Source organism: Thalia democratica, chromosome 1 (assembly GCF_965202585.1).
Source record: "Thalia democratica chromosome 1, ktThaDemo2.hap1.1, whole genome shotgun sequence".
Lineage (NCBI taxonomy): Eukaryota > Metazoa > Chordata > Thaliacea > Salpida > Salpidae > Thalia > Thalia democratica.
The window spans coordinates 490145-508713 of record NC_139165.1 but is presented as its reverse complement, the minus strand read 5'-3'; the positions used below and the strand labels follow the sequence as shown (position 1 = coordinate 508713).

The window sequence follows — 18569 nt, the reverse complement described above, 5'->3', positions numbered from 1 at the left end:
CACAGCTTCTTTAATAGAAATTAACTTAAAACTAAAAATAGACCCAAAAATGTGTACTTTTAAAAACCTGGAAGAAATTTGGAAAACCTGGAAAAAAAATTTTTAAATGAGTGGCAACCTTGTTATAGTAGGGTTTATTAAGATAAACTTTAATAATATTTTAAGAGATAAGGTTGAAACTGTTTAAATAAATTTCAGTTATTTATCGAATAAAGTTACTTACCGTTAGATGGGGTTGTTTCAGTTGTTTTAATTTTTGATGGTTATTGTTGTCAAAAGTTATAGTTTCGAAGAAGTTATTTAAAGATACTATTTTTCATTAAATTTACTTTTTCTTTTAGTATTTAAAAATTTTATTTATAAAAGTCATAACCTGATTAACAAAAAACAAACTCTTAATAATTTTTTTATTGTGTGTAATAAAATTGATTAAATAATTATTATTTTAAATCTTCTAGTAGTTTTTTACTAATAGTTGCTACATTCATTTTAAAATTCTAGATTAGAACTGAAAATCATAATAAAACTTTACTATGGTTTAAAATTTCACATTTATTTATTTTTAAGTTTAGTTTTTATGAACTATTTAGCTATCAAGGGATAAACAACTTAATTTAAAAAGGAGATTATTTTCCAGACGCTTTCCTATAATAAAGTTAAAATTATTTTATAGGATTAAGTTTTTATTACATTGTCCAGTTTCTATTTTTTCAACAATACTTAGAACTATTTGTCTTAATTTAAACAAAACAAAGCTATTTAATCCAAAGCTTACAAGTATTGAAAAGTTTCTCAATATTTATAAGAAATATTATACTCTAAACGTAGGTAAAAGCTTTTTAAAATCTGTAATTTGTTTTATAATTTATATTCGAATTAAAGGATAAGTTTTACTTAGAAATGTTTTTTAGTTTCCTTATGCATTTTTAACAAAAAAAAACTTAACATTATGTTCAGTTATAAAAAAAATGATTTAAACATTAAAGTTTTTTATTAAAAACCAATATTACTACTTCTTTTTTTTTTAAGTTTTTACTATTAGGTATAAAGTTCATTTTAAAAACGTACTTAACTGTTTAAAAATTAGCTAAACTTAACTTCACTATTTTAATGTAAAACTATTTTTTGCAGATATATATGTTAATTAATAATTAATGTTTTAAGTCTGATTCAACAAGAAAATTCTATGCAAAACAAAAAAGAAGAGTCGAACTTTTTTAGAACAGGTGAGAATTTCATTTGTGAAAATACTTCAACTTGCAAATCAGTTGAACAATAATTAAATTAACAAAGCTTTTTTTTTAGTTATATTAGTTTTTAACTACGTTTTTTTTTTTGAAATATTATTTTTGTTAAAGGGACTTTTAGGAGAAAGAGAAACTTTAGTGTAACATCATTGTTCGGATCGAACAATTCGAATAACAAATTGGTTTGTTTTTGTTTCTAACTTGTCATGTTTTTTATTATTATTTGGTTGTTTTTATTTCTAATTTTTGCTTATACTTATTTTCCATTTGTTTTATTTCATGTTGTTTGTTGTTTTTTAGTTGTTAAATAGTATGTTTTTACTTATCTGTACTTTATTTAAGTCGATTTTGATTGATTTAAAATCATTAATTAAGAAAAAGTTATATAGAGAGCTAAGAAAAAGTTTCAGATAGGAATTTTTTGTTTTGTTTAATAAAAAAACTGAAAAGAATGAAGAACAATATAAAAACAGGACTTTTTTTTACCTGTTTTTTTTATTATTTAAATTAAATTACTTTACACAGAGAATGAAAAATAAATTAAGATAAGAATTATGATACTTTTAAATGAATGTTTTACACAAAGAATGATGAATAAGTTACAAACATGAACAATTTTTCTTTACTTGTTGATATTACTTTAATTTTTTTTTTTATTACAGAGAATGAAAAAGAAATTACAAATAGGACTTATATCGGGTCCACTAGGTGATGTGAGACACACAGCTCATGTTGGACATTCTGACGGGGATGTTTTTGGGGATACCACTTTTCTACAGGTTACTATTTGTTACAATAAAATATAATCATAGTTTTATACATGTTAATATTTCTTTATATTAGCTATGGTGGGGATATTTTTGGTGATACCAAAAATATACAGGTTTGTCTTAAATTTATATAAATAAAATCTCCACTAATTTAAAATCAATGTTCGGTCGGATCCGGATCTAGTAGATCACTACTTTACATTTTTATAAACCTTAAACTTAAGTTATAAAAGGTAGATAAAGGTTACCTTGAATATAGTATTTGTTTTCAAAGATTATTAAGTTTTAAGTTACATCAAAGTATTGTTTTATGGTAATATAAGTTTATTTTAACAATATTTAACTAGTTATGTCAATCTTTCGTAATAATTTTTAAGCACTCTTATATCAGATAAATAACACTACTATATTGTGAGCAAAAATTTTGCAACCTTTTGAGCTTCGCCTTGACATATTTTAAAAAAAATTTAATTTGACAAAAAAGTTTTATCATTCCTATTCAATCATCAGACCACAAGTACTGTATAGTATGATCGAGTTAGTATGATGAAACGTTAACTTGAGCTTGTCTCACGGCATACAAAAGTCCATGTTCTGTAGACTTTCGCTGATGTTTTCATTAAAAAATAGAACTTTATTAAATTGTTGGTATTTATATAGTTTTGTAATTAATTTTGCCAATAGTACATCTCTTAAAACTTTTAGGTAGACTTTATTTAAACTTTTATTTTTTTCTTGTTGGTTTATTTTTCTTAAAAATCGATAATAAGCTAGTTTATATATTCATTAAATATATTTATATGTTTAAGCTTGTATCATTTAAAGCCTTGTACAATATAAGTTAAAGAAATTTCTTGAAAATATAGCTAAAACTTATCATACAAGTAGAATTGAGTAGTATTTCTAACTTACTTTTGCACAAATAAATATAAATATATATAGTATAAAATTTTTATTCCTATTTAGTATAAAATAAAACTTTTTTTTTAAAGTATTTACTACTTTAGCGTAGATGCATTATTGTTGTGTTGTTACTTAGTTTGTAATCCTTAAGCTGAAATAAATTTATATTTATAAACAAATTACCATTGTTCAAAACAAAACAAGTGTTATGAGATAATTTGAAATATAAATCAATATTGAACATGACAAAATCACAAGGTTATTGCGTGAAGTATTTATATAGTTTTATATTTTAAAAACAACTAACTAAGTCTGCATTTCATGAGAAACAAAATTAAGTTAACTATTTTTTAGCATACATTATTTAGATCAGTAAAAGTTGAAATTTTGTCACAAAAAAAATCTTTATATAGTGTTTTTTTAAGGAAAAGGCTAAATAATGCATTTGTTTAACATTATTTTTCAAAGCTCAAAAACCCTAATAAGTTAATTCCTATTGTTGTACTAGTTTTCAATTCAACATAATAATATATTAAAAAGATTATTGGGTAAGTCTCTTTATTGTGGTAGGTTTTTTTATTTTGTTAGGAAAAACTTTTCTTCATTATTCTTTGCTAAAAAGTAAAAAAAATAACTATTTACTAAGTTATTTGAATAGAATTATTTAGTAGTAAATTTTGAAAATAAAACAAGTTTAGTAAGATTAGGTTGCTTTTTGTTTTATAAAAACTGTATAGTATTTTTTGTTTAAAAACTAAAGTAAAAAGGGTTAAATAACAAACGAAGTTATTTTATACAATTAATAGGTATAAACTAAATTTTTCAAAAAAGAATTGATGCCATAGTTATTAAAATAAATTATTTTATTTTACAACTTAGTTAAAACATGGTGGCTTTGACTTCAGTTTTAGTCTATTAAATTATTGTTAAATTTAATTTAGATGAAAAAACAAGCTAGTATTCTACATTTATTATAAAAACTCAATAACTTTCTAGTCATTGTTTAATTTTTTATGGTAACCAAAAATATTAATTATATTTTAAGGATTTATAGAATGTTTAAGAATTGTATTGTATAAATTATATTCGTTTAGACAATATCTACTACGTCACTATGAAATGTTACTCATTGTGGTTTTATATTGATAAAATTATTTTAAATTTTGTTATTGTTTAAATAATTCATAAGTATTGTTGCATGTAAGATTTGAAATAAGTTTTACAGTTTTATCTAAATACAGAGTTTTATTTACTATTTGTTTAAATGAGCTTATACTTATTTTATTTGTTAAAAAAATTGTAAGCATTCTTTTATTTTGATACTATACTTATTAGTTAAGTTTTTCATACGTTTTTTAAGTATTTTGTTTTCTGATTTTTTAAAATGATTAGCTCTTAAAAACCTTATCCAAAGCTTTTTTGAATTAGGAGTAATGCTAAAGTTAGTTTAGTTATTTTTTCTTAATTATTCATCTATATTTATTTCCTTGTAAAACATAGATGTAAAACAATTTAATTTACATAAATGCTCTATCTATGATGTAACCTGAAAAATTATTTTATTTTTAGTTCAATTTAAATAAGAATTTGTGTTTAGTAAAATGAAATAAGTTTAAATAATAATGGAAGACAAACATTTTTATTCATAGAATGTTTGTCTTTTTACCCAAAGCTTTTTTTATCGTTAAATTTAATAAAAATGATATCTTGATAAAACATTTCAAGTATTTCAATTTTTAAATTCATGCTTATCTAATTTAACCTAATTAGTAATAAATCAATTTAAACTATATTAAATTAATTTGTGGTAAATTTTATATTCGGTCATAACACATAGTTTTTGTAAAAGTATTTTTTAAAGTTTGTTTTTTATGTTACAGCAGATATTTAGAACGTTAAAATTTCACTATGTTTTTAAATTTAAGACAAAAATATGAACTCGTGAAATCAATATTATTTACTTTTTGATATTAACGTAAATTTTATTATAAACTTTAGAACAAAAAACGATTAAATTTAATATTTTATTAAAGTTAACACCATACTATTAAGTTGGCAAAGTATAAATTCTTTTATATACACACAAACAAAATTGTATTAAAATTTGTACCAGTATAGTATTTTAAAATAATTTGTGGGTAAATATTAATAAAAAGTTATCTTTTAATTACTTTAGTACTTTATTATAAATCAAGTAACAAATATTGATTACAGCTTTTTAATTTCTATGAAACCACAATTAAATTAAAACATTCAAGCGGTACATTTCCAAATCAGAAAATATTTTTAAAAGGTTCACCCAATTAATTGCAAATAAAACGTTTTTGGTCATATTGCAATCATTGATTTTAATTGAAAAAACATTTACATTGGTTTCAAAATTAATTAATTTAAACTTTGGTTAAATACATCAAAATGATTTATTTCAATTTTAAAAAGAACACATTAAAAATTTTTTTAAACCATACGGATCTAGTAAAAGCCACTTATTTTTCAACAATTTGCTTATAATATAATTACTCATAGTATACTAATAATTTTGTAATAACTGAGTTGAAATTATACAAACTAAAAAATAAAATTAAAGGTTGTAACTTACTACATTGTTTATTAATTAGTCTGTAGCTGTATAAAATTTCTTGTACATTGGATTTTTTTATTTTAGAAGAGCCAAAATACTAAGTTTATGCTTTGTTTAAAAATTCCTAGCCAATTAAGTTGCTTAAAAATAAACAAAAGCAAACAACTATTTGTTTTTATACTTTTAACTTCAAGCTTTAACCTTTAATAAAAATTAAACCAATGCTATCAATTATTATGCTGCTATTTTTTACCTGTAAAATTTTCAGAAAGTTTTATAAATTAAAATGGGTATAGGTAAGACTCTATCATGCATAGTAATCAAGGTAAGTTAAAAATATATTTGGTACAACTACTTTCAATTTTTATCTTTAAGCTATACAGATTACAAAAGTTCACTTAAATTTATTTATTTTTGTTATTGAACCACTTCATAAAAACTTAATAGTTTTTTCTTATTGTATTTTTTTTGAGTTGTATAACTAAAACTTTAAAATTATTTATTTTTTTATCAATTAATTACCCAGTTTTACGGAGTTTTCGTTGATATAGTAGTACTTTCTAACTTATGAAAAACCCGTAGATTTGTTTATTAGTTTACATAGAAGAATTTCTTAAGTTATCAATAAGTTGAGTACTTTTTTTAATTGTTGTTGTATATTACTATGAACTTGATTACCAAACATTATTAACGAATTAATAATATACTAACATTTGTTTTCAATCATATGAATAATGATTTATAGATAGTTTTATTTTTTGCGTTATTTGATTGATGTGCGGTAACGTTTTGAAGCAACTTTGTCTTTCAGAAATTTGAAAATATTTATAATATAAAGAATATCTCAATATGAAAATTTTGTACCATGTTACAGTGAAGCACTAAACTAACCAAATTTCTGTATTTTCTTTTTTATTTAAATTTATTTGTTGTAATAATTAATTCGTAGTGTTACGACGTACTCTTGTAAATATTAGAATTTTAAATGTCAAGTTAATCATTCGTGTGCTAAATCTTGTTCAATTTAACTTTTAAAATCAATTTACTTGTAAAATATGCTGGATGAAATTAGGTAATTTGGAATTTTTTCTGAGAAATAACTTGTTAATATGTAGATGTAATTCGAGTTAGTAAAAACTTAAAACGTGTTTGTAATTGCAGAACTAACAAATATTTACTAACTTTTTTATCTTTGTAAAAAATAAAACATTAATTATCCGGAGTTTTTAAAAGTTTTAATTGAAAGTAATTTTTGAAAATAAAATTTTGTCAATCATTTTAACAAGTAAACGATTATCGTTGTAAAGAATAAAACTGATGTTTTTCTTCCATAAAAATTAAATTAGGTGCATATTTTGTAACTTAATAATTGGCCTGTTATACAACTAAGATTTTTAACACAAGTTGTAAAAAGTATCTCAATTTGTTGTTAAACATACTAATTTACATTAATTCTAGTTTATGTAAAATTCAAGTTGGGAAAATGTTGTTTACTTATTAACAAGTTACAGATGATAATAATGCTGTCTAAAATTTAACCATAAAAAAAAAAAAAGTTTTTTTATTAATTACTACTTCAATTATGGAAAATCATTCTTTTTTGTTTAAAATTAATTATTGTAGTAAAATAACTGTTTACTGCAGTTTACTATTTTTCAATCAACCTTAAGGCACTTAAAAAAAGAACTTTGATTTTTTTATTAGTATTTTGTTCTAAAAGATGTTCAAAATAAACCAAATGAATGTTGCTTAATATTATTTAATGTTATACATCAAAAAAAAATTCTAGTCTAGAGCGTTAATACAATCCAAAAGAGATTTAGTATTCAGTTATGAGTTTAAAGCTTTTTGCATTATGAAAAATTTTTATGATTTAGAAAAAAATACTTTCGTTTTTTTTTTTCGAAGAAAACTTTAATAATTTTTAAACCAAAAAGTTTGTTTTGATGTTAAATTTATTAAACATTTTATTAAACATCACTGCAAATGATAAAAAGTTCCAGCATTTATTTCATACAAATTATATATTTCCATTCATATTTGCTCACAAAAATTACGTAAATTTCCTTTTTTCTCGGTGGTTTTATCGTTAAGAATATAAAATTGAAAATTATTTCACTTATTACCATCACGCGATGCAGGGAAAATTTACTAAATATCTCAGTTTTGTTTATTATTTTTATCGTTTTATTTGAAACTGGTTTTATTAGTTCTAGTCTCTAATTAAAAACCATTTAGTTTAGTTTGTTTTTTTAAACAAATTTTATGTTATTTATAAAACTTTAGATTGTTTACAAAGTGTTTGTATGAAGTTAGTTTTAGAAGTCATTAATTTAATTTAAGTTAAATTATATATATTATTTTTATTGAACAGGATAGTTGAGCGAAATGTTCAATGAAAAATATTAAAGTAGTGACTAATTAAAATTTTCATAAGTTTCATTTGAAATATATCGTTTTAGTTTTCAGTTGATAAAAAGTAGCAAACTTTTGTAGTCGGTTTAAATGTGTTATTTTAAAAATACTATACAGCATAGTAAAAGTAATAGAAAATTTAAATTAGTTTCACAGTTTTTTATTAACAATCATTAGACAATTGTTTTCACCTCATTAAATTAACTATATCAACTTCACGTTAGAGCATGATTATTTTTCTCAATAATAAATAACGTCATTATGTATTTATATTTCAAACTGTATCACACGCAATCTCAATAAAGAAGATTTTGTATAAAATTTAAGTTTTGTTTTGGGTAAAAGATAATCTGATTTTACATCTGGTATACAGTTTTTTGTTTTACACTTATTAAGAATTTTTGTACTATGTTATTTAATAAGCGTAGAACTTTTTTTATATTTCATTTGTTTATTTGTTGCTATTTTTAAGCTCTTCTGTGGTAAAAAAAAGTTAATTTAAATTAAAACTAGTAGAGCTATTGAGGTCAAATATATTGTTTATTTTGAATAACCAATTAAAGTTTATTTTAAGTGTTTTAAGGGGACACTTATTGTATTGCTCATTAAATTGAATTGCCCAATTAATTTTTTTCAATTTTTACTTTAAAAATTTGATTTCTTTTTAATGAAAGAACAAAAAGCTCTTTTGTTGTCACTGTTATGTTTTTTTTTTGAAAATAAATGGTCATTTGTAAAAAGTACATTTTTATTTTTCAAATGTCCTATTTTAGTACAACAATTATAAAAATAAACATTTTTTATAACGAAGGAGTCGAATTTGCATTTTCAAATCAATATTTTATTACTTTATTTGTTTAAAAGAGACAAGTGTATGAAAAGAGAAAAAAAGAAGTTAATAAATTATTCAAAATTTAAAAAGAAAAACCTTATTTAGAAACGTGATCATAATTTGTTGAGAAAAAGTACAAACATGATGTTTTAGATAAATTTAATTAATTTCAGCTTACTTTTTAGATGTTTGGTTTATTAGTTTAAAATTTCTTATGCGGGTTTTCATCAACAGTTTGACAGAATTTTTAATCAGAAGTTTGTAAGAATTAGAACAAGCTAATTTTATATTATTTAGAAATAAGTATAAATTTAAGAAAAGCTAGAATTAAAACTTTTTTTGTGCAGTAAAACTTTAATTAGAATTCAAAGTTTACTTTATTTTAATTTAAATAGTATTATAATAAAAACTGTTGTTTTTAATAAATTGAATTATTAGTATTTATAGTTTTATTAGTATTGACTTAATCTAGATTTTTAGTTTTTTTTGTAGTTTGTTCTTTTAATATTAATAATGGCAATTAACAAGAAAAATTTAATGAAGTTTCTCCGACTTTTCCCGTTAAATACTAAAAGTTCTAAATCAAAAAACAAGAAAAAAGTTAATAAAAACCAGGTTAATATTTGTTTATGTAAGTTAAAATTAAAGACAGCATGTTTGGTTTATTTATCCCCAAAAATTTTTTGTATTTAGATTAATTTTAATTTTTTCTGTTGATTAACTCTACGTACAACTTTGACTTTTTGGTCTTGAAATTTAAATTTTTTATACTAAGCTTTCTATATTAGTTATTATCTGTAAAAAAAAAAAAAAATTCTCTTTGAGTAGTCTAATTAATATATTCAGTTAAAGAACCACCAATTTGATTATTTTAATAAATAAAATTAGTATCCTAAACCACTTGTTTCAAAAATTTAAAATACTATCGTAGTTTGTTCATTGAATAGAAAACTATTTACAACTAGCTCATATTTTTATTTTAATAATATCTACAACCTTGTTATGAACTTTTTGATCTTGCTAAAACTGAAAATATTGATGTTTATAAAAAATTATATTAAAATTGTAGAGTATACATTAATATCTAATTTATTTTTTACTTATTTAGTTTAAGTATATAATATGAAATTCATGCAAATTACTTCACACTTTAATAAAACCTTTAAATAAACACTTTAAATACTTTTAAAATTAAAAGCTATCTATTAAGTTTTAATTATAAAGCATAAATATTATTGAACAAACCAATTTGTAATTTTTAAGCAAAAAATCTTAACAAAAATCACGATATGATTCTTAACTAAAATTTTTGTACAAAAAACTTGTGCATTATACAAAATAGAGTTTTACTTCAAAATATCCTCCTTTGTTTATGATGTTAAGACTGGGACTAAAAGTTTATTTAGTCGCAAATCCAGTCAATTCATAAGTAAATAAACAATAAAAAGAAATAGAATTTTTTTCAAATACTTGTTTTATTCAACTTATTTATTTTCAAAATTTTATAACACCATACATTTTACTGCCCCAGGAGTTAAGTACTCCTGATTTATAAAGTACGTTTGCAAGCTATCAGGTTTCAAATAAGATATTTTAATTTATATGAAAACTGAACAATGAAATAAATCACAGCTTAAAGTCGCTTCGTTCATTTTAAAATGAACTTTAGTGATGAAAATAAAATAATGTTTTGCTTTTTAAAAACTTTATGAATACTATAATTACTACATCATACTTTGTAACAAAATATTCTTAATTATTCAAAAAAATTTTGCCTTAAAAAAGACGTTAAAATGTATCAGTAGTGTGCGACTCGATAGCCGAAAGGTTTTTTTATACACCAAGTGCTAGGACCAAATATTTTGTGCGTCTATTTTTGTTGTTCAATAAACTATAACGTAAGTACGTTCCTAAGGTAAGCACCATTAACTTAAACAAAATTACTTACCTTAAAGTTTTGAGATAAGTTTACTCTTTTCACAGCTTAAAGTAATAAAAATCTGCATAATTTTAAAGAGAATACGGTTTATTCTACCTTTACTTTGTTACTTAGTTTTATAAAAAGTATTATAATTCTATTTATTATACTAAGATCACCTTTTTGTACATTCAACTTCATTTGTTTTATAGATTATCATAAAGTTAACTTATAAAGTTTTTGTTTTTTTATTCTAGATATTTAGAGCTCTTTACACGAATGCTCACCTGTTATCAATATCCCTACTGTATTTGTGTTAGTATCTACTATTAATTTATATTAATGATTGCATCTTAATAACAAATGGTTGTAAAATTTAAAAGGAAACAAAAGCATTTATTAGTAGTATACAGTTATTGCATTTAAATTATATTTTATTCTTTTAAGACTTTATTGTGCAAACTAAGTTTCGGTCAAAGACCTCGTCAGTGCTTATATAAAAATCTAAAAATATATGTAAAGACTGTTACATATATTTATAGATTTTTTAATAAATATAGAAAAAATTTAAATTGTATTTAATAACTTAACCTTATAAAACAAGATGCACAAAAAATATAATATTAGATAGAAGAATGTTGTTTATATTTTCGCTCATACAGTTTTTCAACCAAACACATACTTTCAAAAACATCAACTAAAAAACAAATAATAAAAATAATTGTACAGCTATTAAACTAATTACAAGCTGTTAAACGTAAAAAATACAAACAATTGATATATATATATATGTTTTTATATGTTTTACAGAAAGAGCTGAATACCACCAATCAGTCACAAGGTGGCAGCAGAGCATCAACGGGATCAAGCACGTCATCAATCATCCAATCAGGAATAAGAACAGGATCAAGCACATCAAGTATCATCCAATCACAATTGAGTATTCCGCAGATTGACGGAAACATTGCCACTATCAGGAGAAACGGGAAACACATCAACAAAAAGATTAAATATAAGAGGTAATTTTTCAAAAATGTTATAAGAAACTAATGTTTATCTACTACTGTAGATATTTACAATAACAATAATAAGTGTGAGAGGTAGTTAACAAATAAGTATGTTAAGATAAAAAATTCTAATTAATAGAGCAATAATCTACAAAAAAAAGTATAAAACGTAATCAAAAAAGTGCTATCACAAATATTCGTTACATTTTTATTTCATTATTCGTTATTCTTCAAAGTTTTTCAGCAAAAAGTTAATAAATAAAACCATTCAGTAAATGTTTACAACTTATCTTTTACATTCACCTAATTTATAAAAAAAAAGCATGTATTTTTTCTAGTAACTGACCTATTAAAACTGTTATCAGATTTGTAGCATTAAAGTTATCTGTAGTAAGAAGATTTGTTAAACTTAAAATAAACTAAATACTTTGAACTTGTCCAAAATGTTGTAAGATTTTTAAAAAACATGTAAAAAATTAAGCTGAAAAGTCTGAAAACACACTTAAGTGTTATTTTATAGATTATAAGAGTTTTACAAAAAGTATGACCTATTTACCTTATTAAGTATTATACGGATTATTATTATGTTATTTTGGTAGATTTGTCTAAACTCTGAAACAAACAAATAAATTACTTGAGTTTGGTGTCTAGACATATTTATTTTAACTTAAGTTGAATAAAAGTTATTTTAAGAAAGTGTTTTTCACGAGTCTTTAACACCTTAAAAGTATGTTTTTGAAAGTATTTGCATCTATTTTTAAAATAACATGAATGTAATGGAAAACTGCTTGTAAATATTCTTCATTTTATATTAAGAAACAATATTAGCAATATAAATTACAGTTTGTTAAATACTCTTGCTTTTTTATTCCTATCTAAATTCAGAAGTACTATATTTGTTTTAGAATAACAAATAAACTACATTTAATGTTCTAAATAGTTTTTTTTTTGAAAAGTACTTAAGAAGCTTTTATAACAATATAAATAGATGTTATTTTAATTTAAACTGAAATTAAATTACACATTATAGATTAGAAATAATGTATAATAAGTTTTTATTTGAGTAAAATACCCTAAAATGTATACCAAACAAATAACTATTTATTAAATTGTGTACAAATTAACTAGTATTTAAAACAAAATAATGAAGAGAGAAACTATCAAAATCTGTTATATCTTTGTCTGGAATTAGGTGAGAAAATGATAACTGAAACTTTTTATTTTTCTTAGTTATCATCCTAATATGTATTTCATTTTTAATTATATTTTACTGCATGAGTTTCATTTTATTTTAGTATTTATAATTAGTAAACTAAGATTGAATATGAATACAAAGATAAAAACTTAATAGATTTCTTTAAGTACAACTAATTAATAAATTTGTTTGTTTAAGTTTAAAATTTAAAATTATAACATCGAATAACATATAAAAGATACATTATACTTAGTTTAAAATACTAAATTAATTATTTGTATACTATTAATAAACTTTATGCACCATTTTAATTATCAGCAATATGAAATTACCTGTAAAGATATCAAAATATTATAAAGTTACAGAAAAATTTTTCGAAGTATTTTTACACAAACTTGTAATTATGACGTTTTAAGACACCATATTGAGAGAATTTTTTGATGACGTCATATAATTACATCCTGTATTATTCTGTACTATTTTTTTTTCAAAAATTTGAATTTCTGTTTAACATTATCAACTTTTTTGAAATACTTAAAAAACTAAGGTGTAATTAATTAAAACAAAGAACGATGAAATATTCAAATCTCTACTGGTCTTGTAAACTATTTTTACTAATAATTTTACTACAATTTTTGATTATAATTAACGAGCTAATACCTAAAATAAACAAATTTGTTCCTAATATTTAAACAACGTTTACTTTTCATTATAAGTTAAATATTAATACATTTAAAAAGTGTAGAACTTTAGTGTTGTAATTTGAGTTGATAAAAAATTTTGTTTATAAGTTATAGTTAAACAAATAAAATGCAATAATTTTGCAGTTATTTTAAGAACAGTTGCAAGTAAAACACTCTATTTGTTATTATAATGTGTTTATTTAAAAATAAAACAGATTTCCATTAACTTGAAGGGCAATAAAAGGTATTATGAAATACTATTGGTTGTAATAATTCAACTTAATTGTTTTTACATCAATTAACTAATTTTTTGTATGAACTAATTGTTTTTCGGTTGGAAGAGTTCTATTAAAAACTAAAATAGTTTGTGAATGTAGTTTATTTTATTTGAAAAAGTAACAATAAAGTGAAGTTTGAAAAAGTTGTAAAATGTTAAGTTGATAACGTGGTCTAATATATAAATAAAATTATGTTACAGCATATTAGTAGTTATACAACAAAGTAATTTTTTATACCATGCTAGATGATAAGTTGAAATTAGTTTATATGATGCAATTAAGTACTATCTTATTATATCAAAAGTATTTTATTCAAACATTTTACGTTGAAATAATTTGTTTTTTTTTTTCGACAATTTTTTTCATCATCTGTGTTAACAATTAATTTATTTATTTCTTTGCACTAAAGTCTATTTGTTTAAACTAATTTATAAATTGTTAGAAATTTTATAATATATAAAGAAGCTGCAAGCTAATTTTTTTTTTAATTTGGTTATTAATAAGCTAATAAAAAACTTGCATTTTGAGATTATTATTGGTGTTCAAAAAACCTGTTAAATATTGAAATTAGTGATGTACCGGACCCAAAATTTCGGGTCCGGCCGGACCCGGATCCGGACTTTTTTTTCAAATTAGAATCCGGCCGGAACCGGATCCGGACTTTTTTTTCAAAATAGAATCCGGCCGGAACCGGACCCGGACTTTTTTTTCAAATTAGAGTCCGGCCGGAACCGGATCCGGACTTATTTTTCAAATTAGAATCCGGCCGGATCCGGATATCAGACAAAAATGGCAATATCCGGCCGGACCCGGATAGTGAGTCCGGTACATCACTAGAATAAACTAGCCTGAGTCAGAATGAGGTTTTTAAGAACTGAAAAAAAAGAACTTTAATCTAATAATAAGTAGAACAGCTAGCCACAAGGTTTACAAATTTAGGTGTTATTTACAATTAAAAATCTGAAATCAAGTTCTTGAACAAAATACACTAGAAAATTACAAAATATTAAAAACTGGATCAGCTCAAACTTATTCAAAATCTAAAAGAAAACTAGCCTGAGTTTTTATAAAAAACTAAACTAGCCTGAGGCAGTCCAAGGTTTTCTAAAATTCCCAAAAATTTTGAAACTATCAGGGTTGCCACTGTTCAAGTCAATAAAACTAGCTAGATTGAGTACAAACATGCCGGAGTCAGAATGAGGTTTTTAAAAACTAAAAAAAATGCTTTAATTTAATAATCAGTAGAACAGCTAGCAAAGGTTGACAATTTAGTAGTAAAGTTGTGGACTCATTGTGGTACACTTAACTTATTAGTACTACCCATCATAATTAAATCCTACCTTATTTAATTAATATCTAACAAATACTAAATTCTAACTGAGACTACTTTCTATAATCAGACACGACAGTTTTGAGTGATAAATCTTTGGTATAAAACACAACAAGAAATACTAGCATATACAAAATTATTAATTACTTTAGTAACACTAAAAAAATTGGAAGCTATTTAAATCTATATCAAAAGACTTAAAACAAAAAACTAAAAACTAAATAAAACTTTTAGTAAACAAGAAACTGTAAAATTTTTAATAAACTGTTAAACTATAAACCTGGCCAAATATTTAAACAATTAAACACCTGTTGAAATATTCACTTTTAAAACAAAACACTACTTACAATAAGCATTCACAAAAACGTTCAAGATATTTTGTTGCTTCAAGCTACACACCAAACTAACTAACTGCTTACATATAAACTGCCTGTCATGGTCTGATGTTTTGTTGCATCAGTATTTAGTTTGAAACATTTCGTCGTATGATTCTCATTGGCTCGTACATTAAACCGTTTTAACTCTAAATATTCTCTCAGCTCAACTTTAAACAATAAATAATGCAAATATTTTTTCTAAAGTTTTCAATTTTATAACATATGTAAAGAGTGGCATTTCATGAAATGTTTATTTCTAAGTTTAAATGTAAACAAATGTAAATTAGTCACGTGTACAAAATGAGCCAATCACGGTAGGTGTTTAATTTTAACTGACGAAAATGACTCTTTTATAATTTACACAGGGTTTGTTTTTGAAAAAATACTTTTCAGTATGCTCTTTTTTACTAACTAGATCCGGGTCCGGCCGGATCTCTGTTAGGATCCGGCCGGAACCGGATCCGGACTTTTTTTTCAAATTAGAATCCGGCCGGAACCGGACCCGGACTTTTTTTTCAAATTAGAATCCGGCCGGAACCGGATCCGGACTTTTTTTTCAAATTAGAATCCGGCCGGATCCGGATATCAGACAAAAATGGCAATATCCGGCCGGACCCGGACCCGGATAGTGAGTCCGGTACATCACTAATTGAAATAAAAGTTATTTAAATAAATTTTCATAAAACAAGTGTATTAACAAATAATAATAATAATATATTATTTCAGAAACAGTGCTGAAGTCATTCCTCAAAAACAATCCGTAATGACATCTCAACAATCGCCAAAAGATACGTCACCCAAGCAAGTAACAATGTCGCCACCTGTAAAAATGTCACCAGGTAGAGTTATGTCACCGGGAAGGCACCCTAATGCTGACAGAATGTCCATCTACGAAGGCTGGAAATTCCCGGATCTCGGATCGGATTCCTTGTTAGAAGAAGTTCTGAAAATCATGGACCAAAAGACTGATCTTTAGAAGAAGAGTTTTTATTTTGAATGGAGTTTTTTTGAACTGAAGGTCTTTTACTCATTTTTTATCGTTGGTTGGATTATTATTTAGTTTATTTTGTTTGAATTTAAAGAATAGTTTTGACATGACATGAAATCTAGGGGTGATAGGTTGATTGAAAATAATTTATTGTCTTATACAAAAACATCTTTTAATACTTCAAAGTAGTCATTTAACTTAACTTGATCTTTAAAGGTAGTTTTTAAAGAAATATGTCAAAAATAGTTTTGTTAATTTTTTTTATAGTTTTAGTTTTACCTTCTTACTATTACTACTTTATTAAAATCTTTTTTTTTGTTAAATCTTTAAAAAAATTTAATTGTTTCAATTTTTTTTAAGATTTGAATTTAAGTTAAGGTAAAAACAGCTTCATTTTGAATAAAAACTAAAAGTTAAGCACCGTAGTCTAAATATTCTATAAGTTAAAAGAAAAAGTTATACTTTAGTTTGGTCAAAATTTTTTTTGTTTTTTGGTTAAAGTTACTGACAAACCTATTTAGTATTTACAGCTATATAGTTTTCGTTACTGACTTTTTATATTTTAAAATTTTCTATTTATTTTTACTTGCCCTTTTGAATTTAATTTCATCATTTTTTTTTTGTTTTTACATTAAAAGTAAAAACAGTTATTTAAAACATTCATTTAAAGATTTTACTTTTGAAATTTTAATAATATTAGAGTTTTGTTTTTGAATCCTGTATTATTAAAAGAATTTTTCACCTAAAATTGATAATAAAACATTTATAAAAAAAAATAATCTGAAACTTTTATTCCACTTTTATTCTTAAAGATGCTCCTTTTTTTATACTGAATTTCAATTTGTTTTTTTTTATTAATTAAAAGGATATGTTTGTAATTAATACTTTTCAACTATAAATATGGTTTTGTTTTTATTACTTTATATATAATTATAGTACTTGATTCAATTTTAATTTGAATAAAACTTTTGAAAACTTGAACGTTTTAATACTTAGAATTAAATTTAGAAGCATAAATTTATAAGGAATAAAAAGTTTACAGTGTAACGTATTTTTCACTATTTAGTTTTACAAATAAAGTATATAAGTTATAGTGTATTTAGATACTTTAAGTTTTATACAACATGGTATTAATTCAAATACTAAATATGTACTTTTCAAAACATATGACAACAAAATTGATAATAACATCACATGGAGTTTATGTAGTAATTTATTTTTGAAATTTAATTTATTTTTTAGTTTAATAAAAAATACCACAACAAAATAAGTTAGGCTAAAATAGTTTACTATAACTAAATAATTAATTTTTTAAGATAATCGATAATAATAGTATCAAAAATTTTTTGTAAGTAACTTATCTGTTACTTTTTTTGGTTTCAAACAGACTAGTATAATAATTTTGTTTTCTAATCTAATGTTGAAAAAATAATTTATAAAAATAGCTAAATTTTACGATGCCTTGTGAAAAGTTTTATTCTTAAAACTTTTTTTTCAATTATTTTTCTAAAATTTATGTTATATAAAAACATTGTTTAGCCTGTTTAGCTCAAAAAAATTGTTTAACAATAATTTATTTTAACATTCTTTTGAAACGTTTTGTTTACTAAAAACACTTTTTAATTTATTTTTGACCATGTAAATGTTTTCGTTTAAAGTTTTTTACCACTTGTTAAAAATGTCAAGAAAAATTAATTAGTTTTTGCGAAACTAATTAGTTTAAATCGGTTTTATGTGTTTTTGTTTTAGTTTTTGACATTTCTGACTAAGATTTCACAATTTTATATGCTAAAGATAAAAAAATAATTAATCTTTTAAGGGTACATTAAGATATTTATATCAAAACAAAACTCCTAAATAGTGTTCATAAATATTTTCTAAATTTTTATACCAAGAGTTTTTTGCCTAACCTTTTTTTTTAATCTCAATAACATTTTTGTAATTAATTATAACTGTCAATGCTTTATTGTTTAAGAAACCAAAAATTAGTTTGTTTATAAATAATGATCATTTAAAAACAATTTTGTGTTTATGTTTTTGGTAAA

General features: G+C 22.8%; 1 protein-coding gene across 3 annotated transcripts; it reads left to right on the top strand.

The window, feature by feature from the left end:
• Positions 1–1129: 1129 nt before the first annotated feature.
• LOC145844880 (uncharacterized) lies at positions 1130–16992 on the top strand. Of its 3 annotated transcripts, XM_082952304.1 has the most exons (6): positions 1130–1226; positions 1359–1429; positions 1910–2026; positions 11477–11685; positions 12824–12865; positions 16263–16992. In XM_082952304.1, exons 1-6 carry the CDS (start codon positions 1187–1189, stop codon positions 16510–16512), a joined length of 729 nt encoding a protein of 242 aa, XP_082808430.1. In that variant the 5' UTR covers positions 1130–1186; the 3' UTR covers positions 16513–16992. The 3 variants fall into 3 exon arrangements, with proteins under 3 accessions (XP_082808430.1, XP_082808436.1, XP_082808442.1); XM_082952310.1 differs by lacking the exon at positions 12824–12865; XM_082952316.1 differs by lacking the exons at positions 1130–1226; positions 1359–1429; positions 1910–2026 and adding an exon at positions 9227–9363.
• The last annotated feature ends 1577 nt before the right edge of the window (positions 16993–18569 follow it).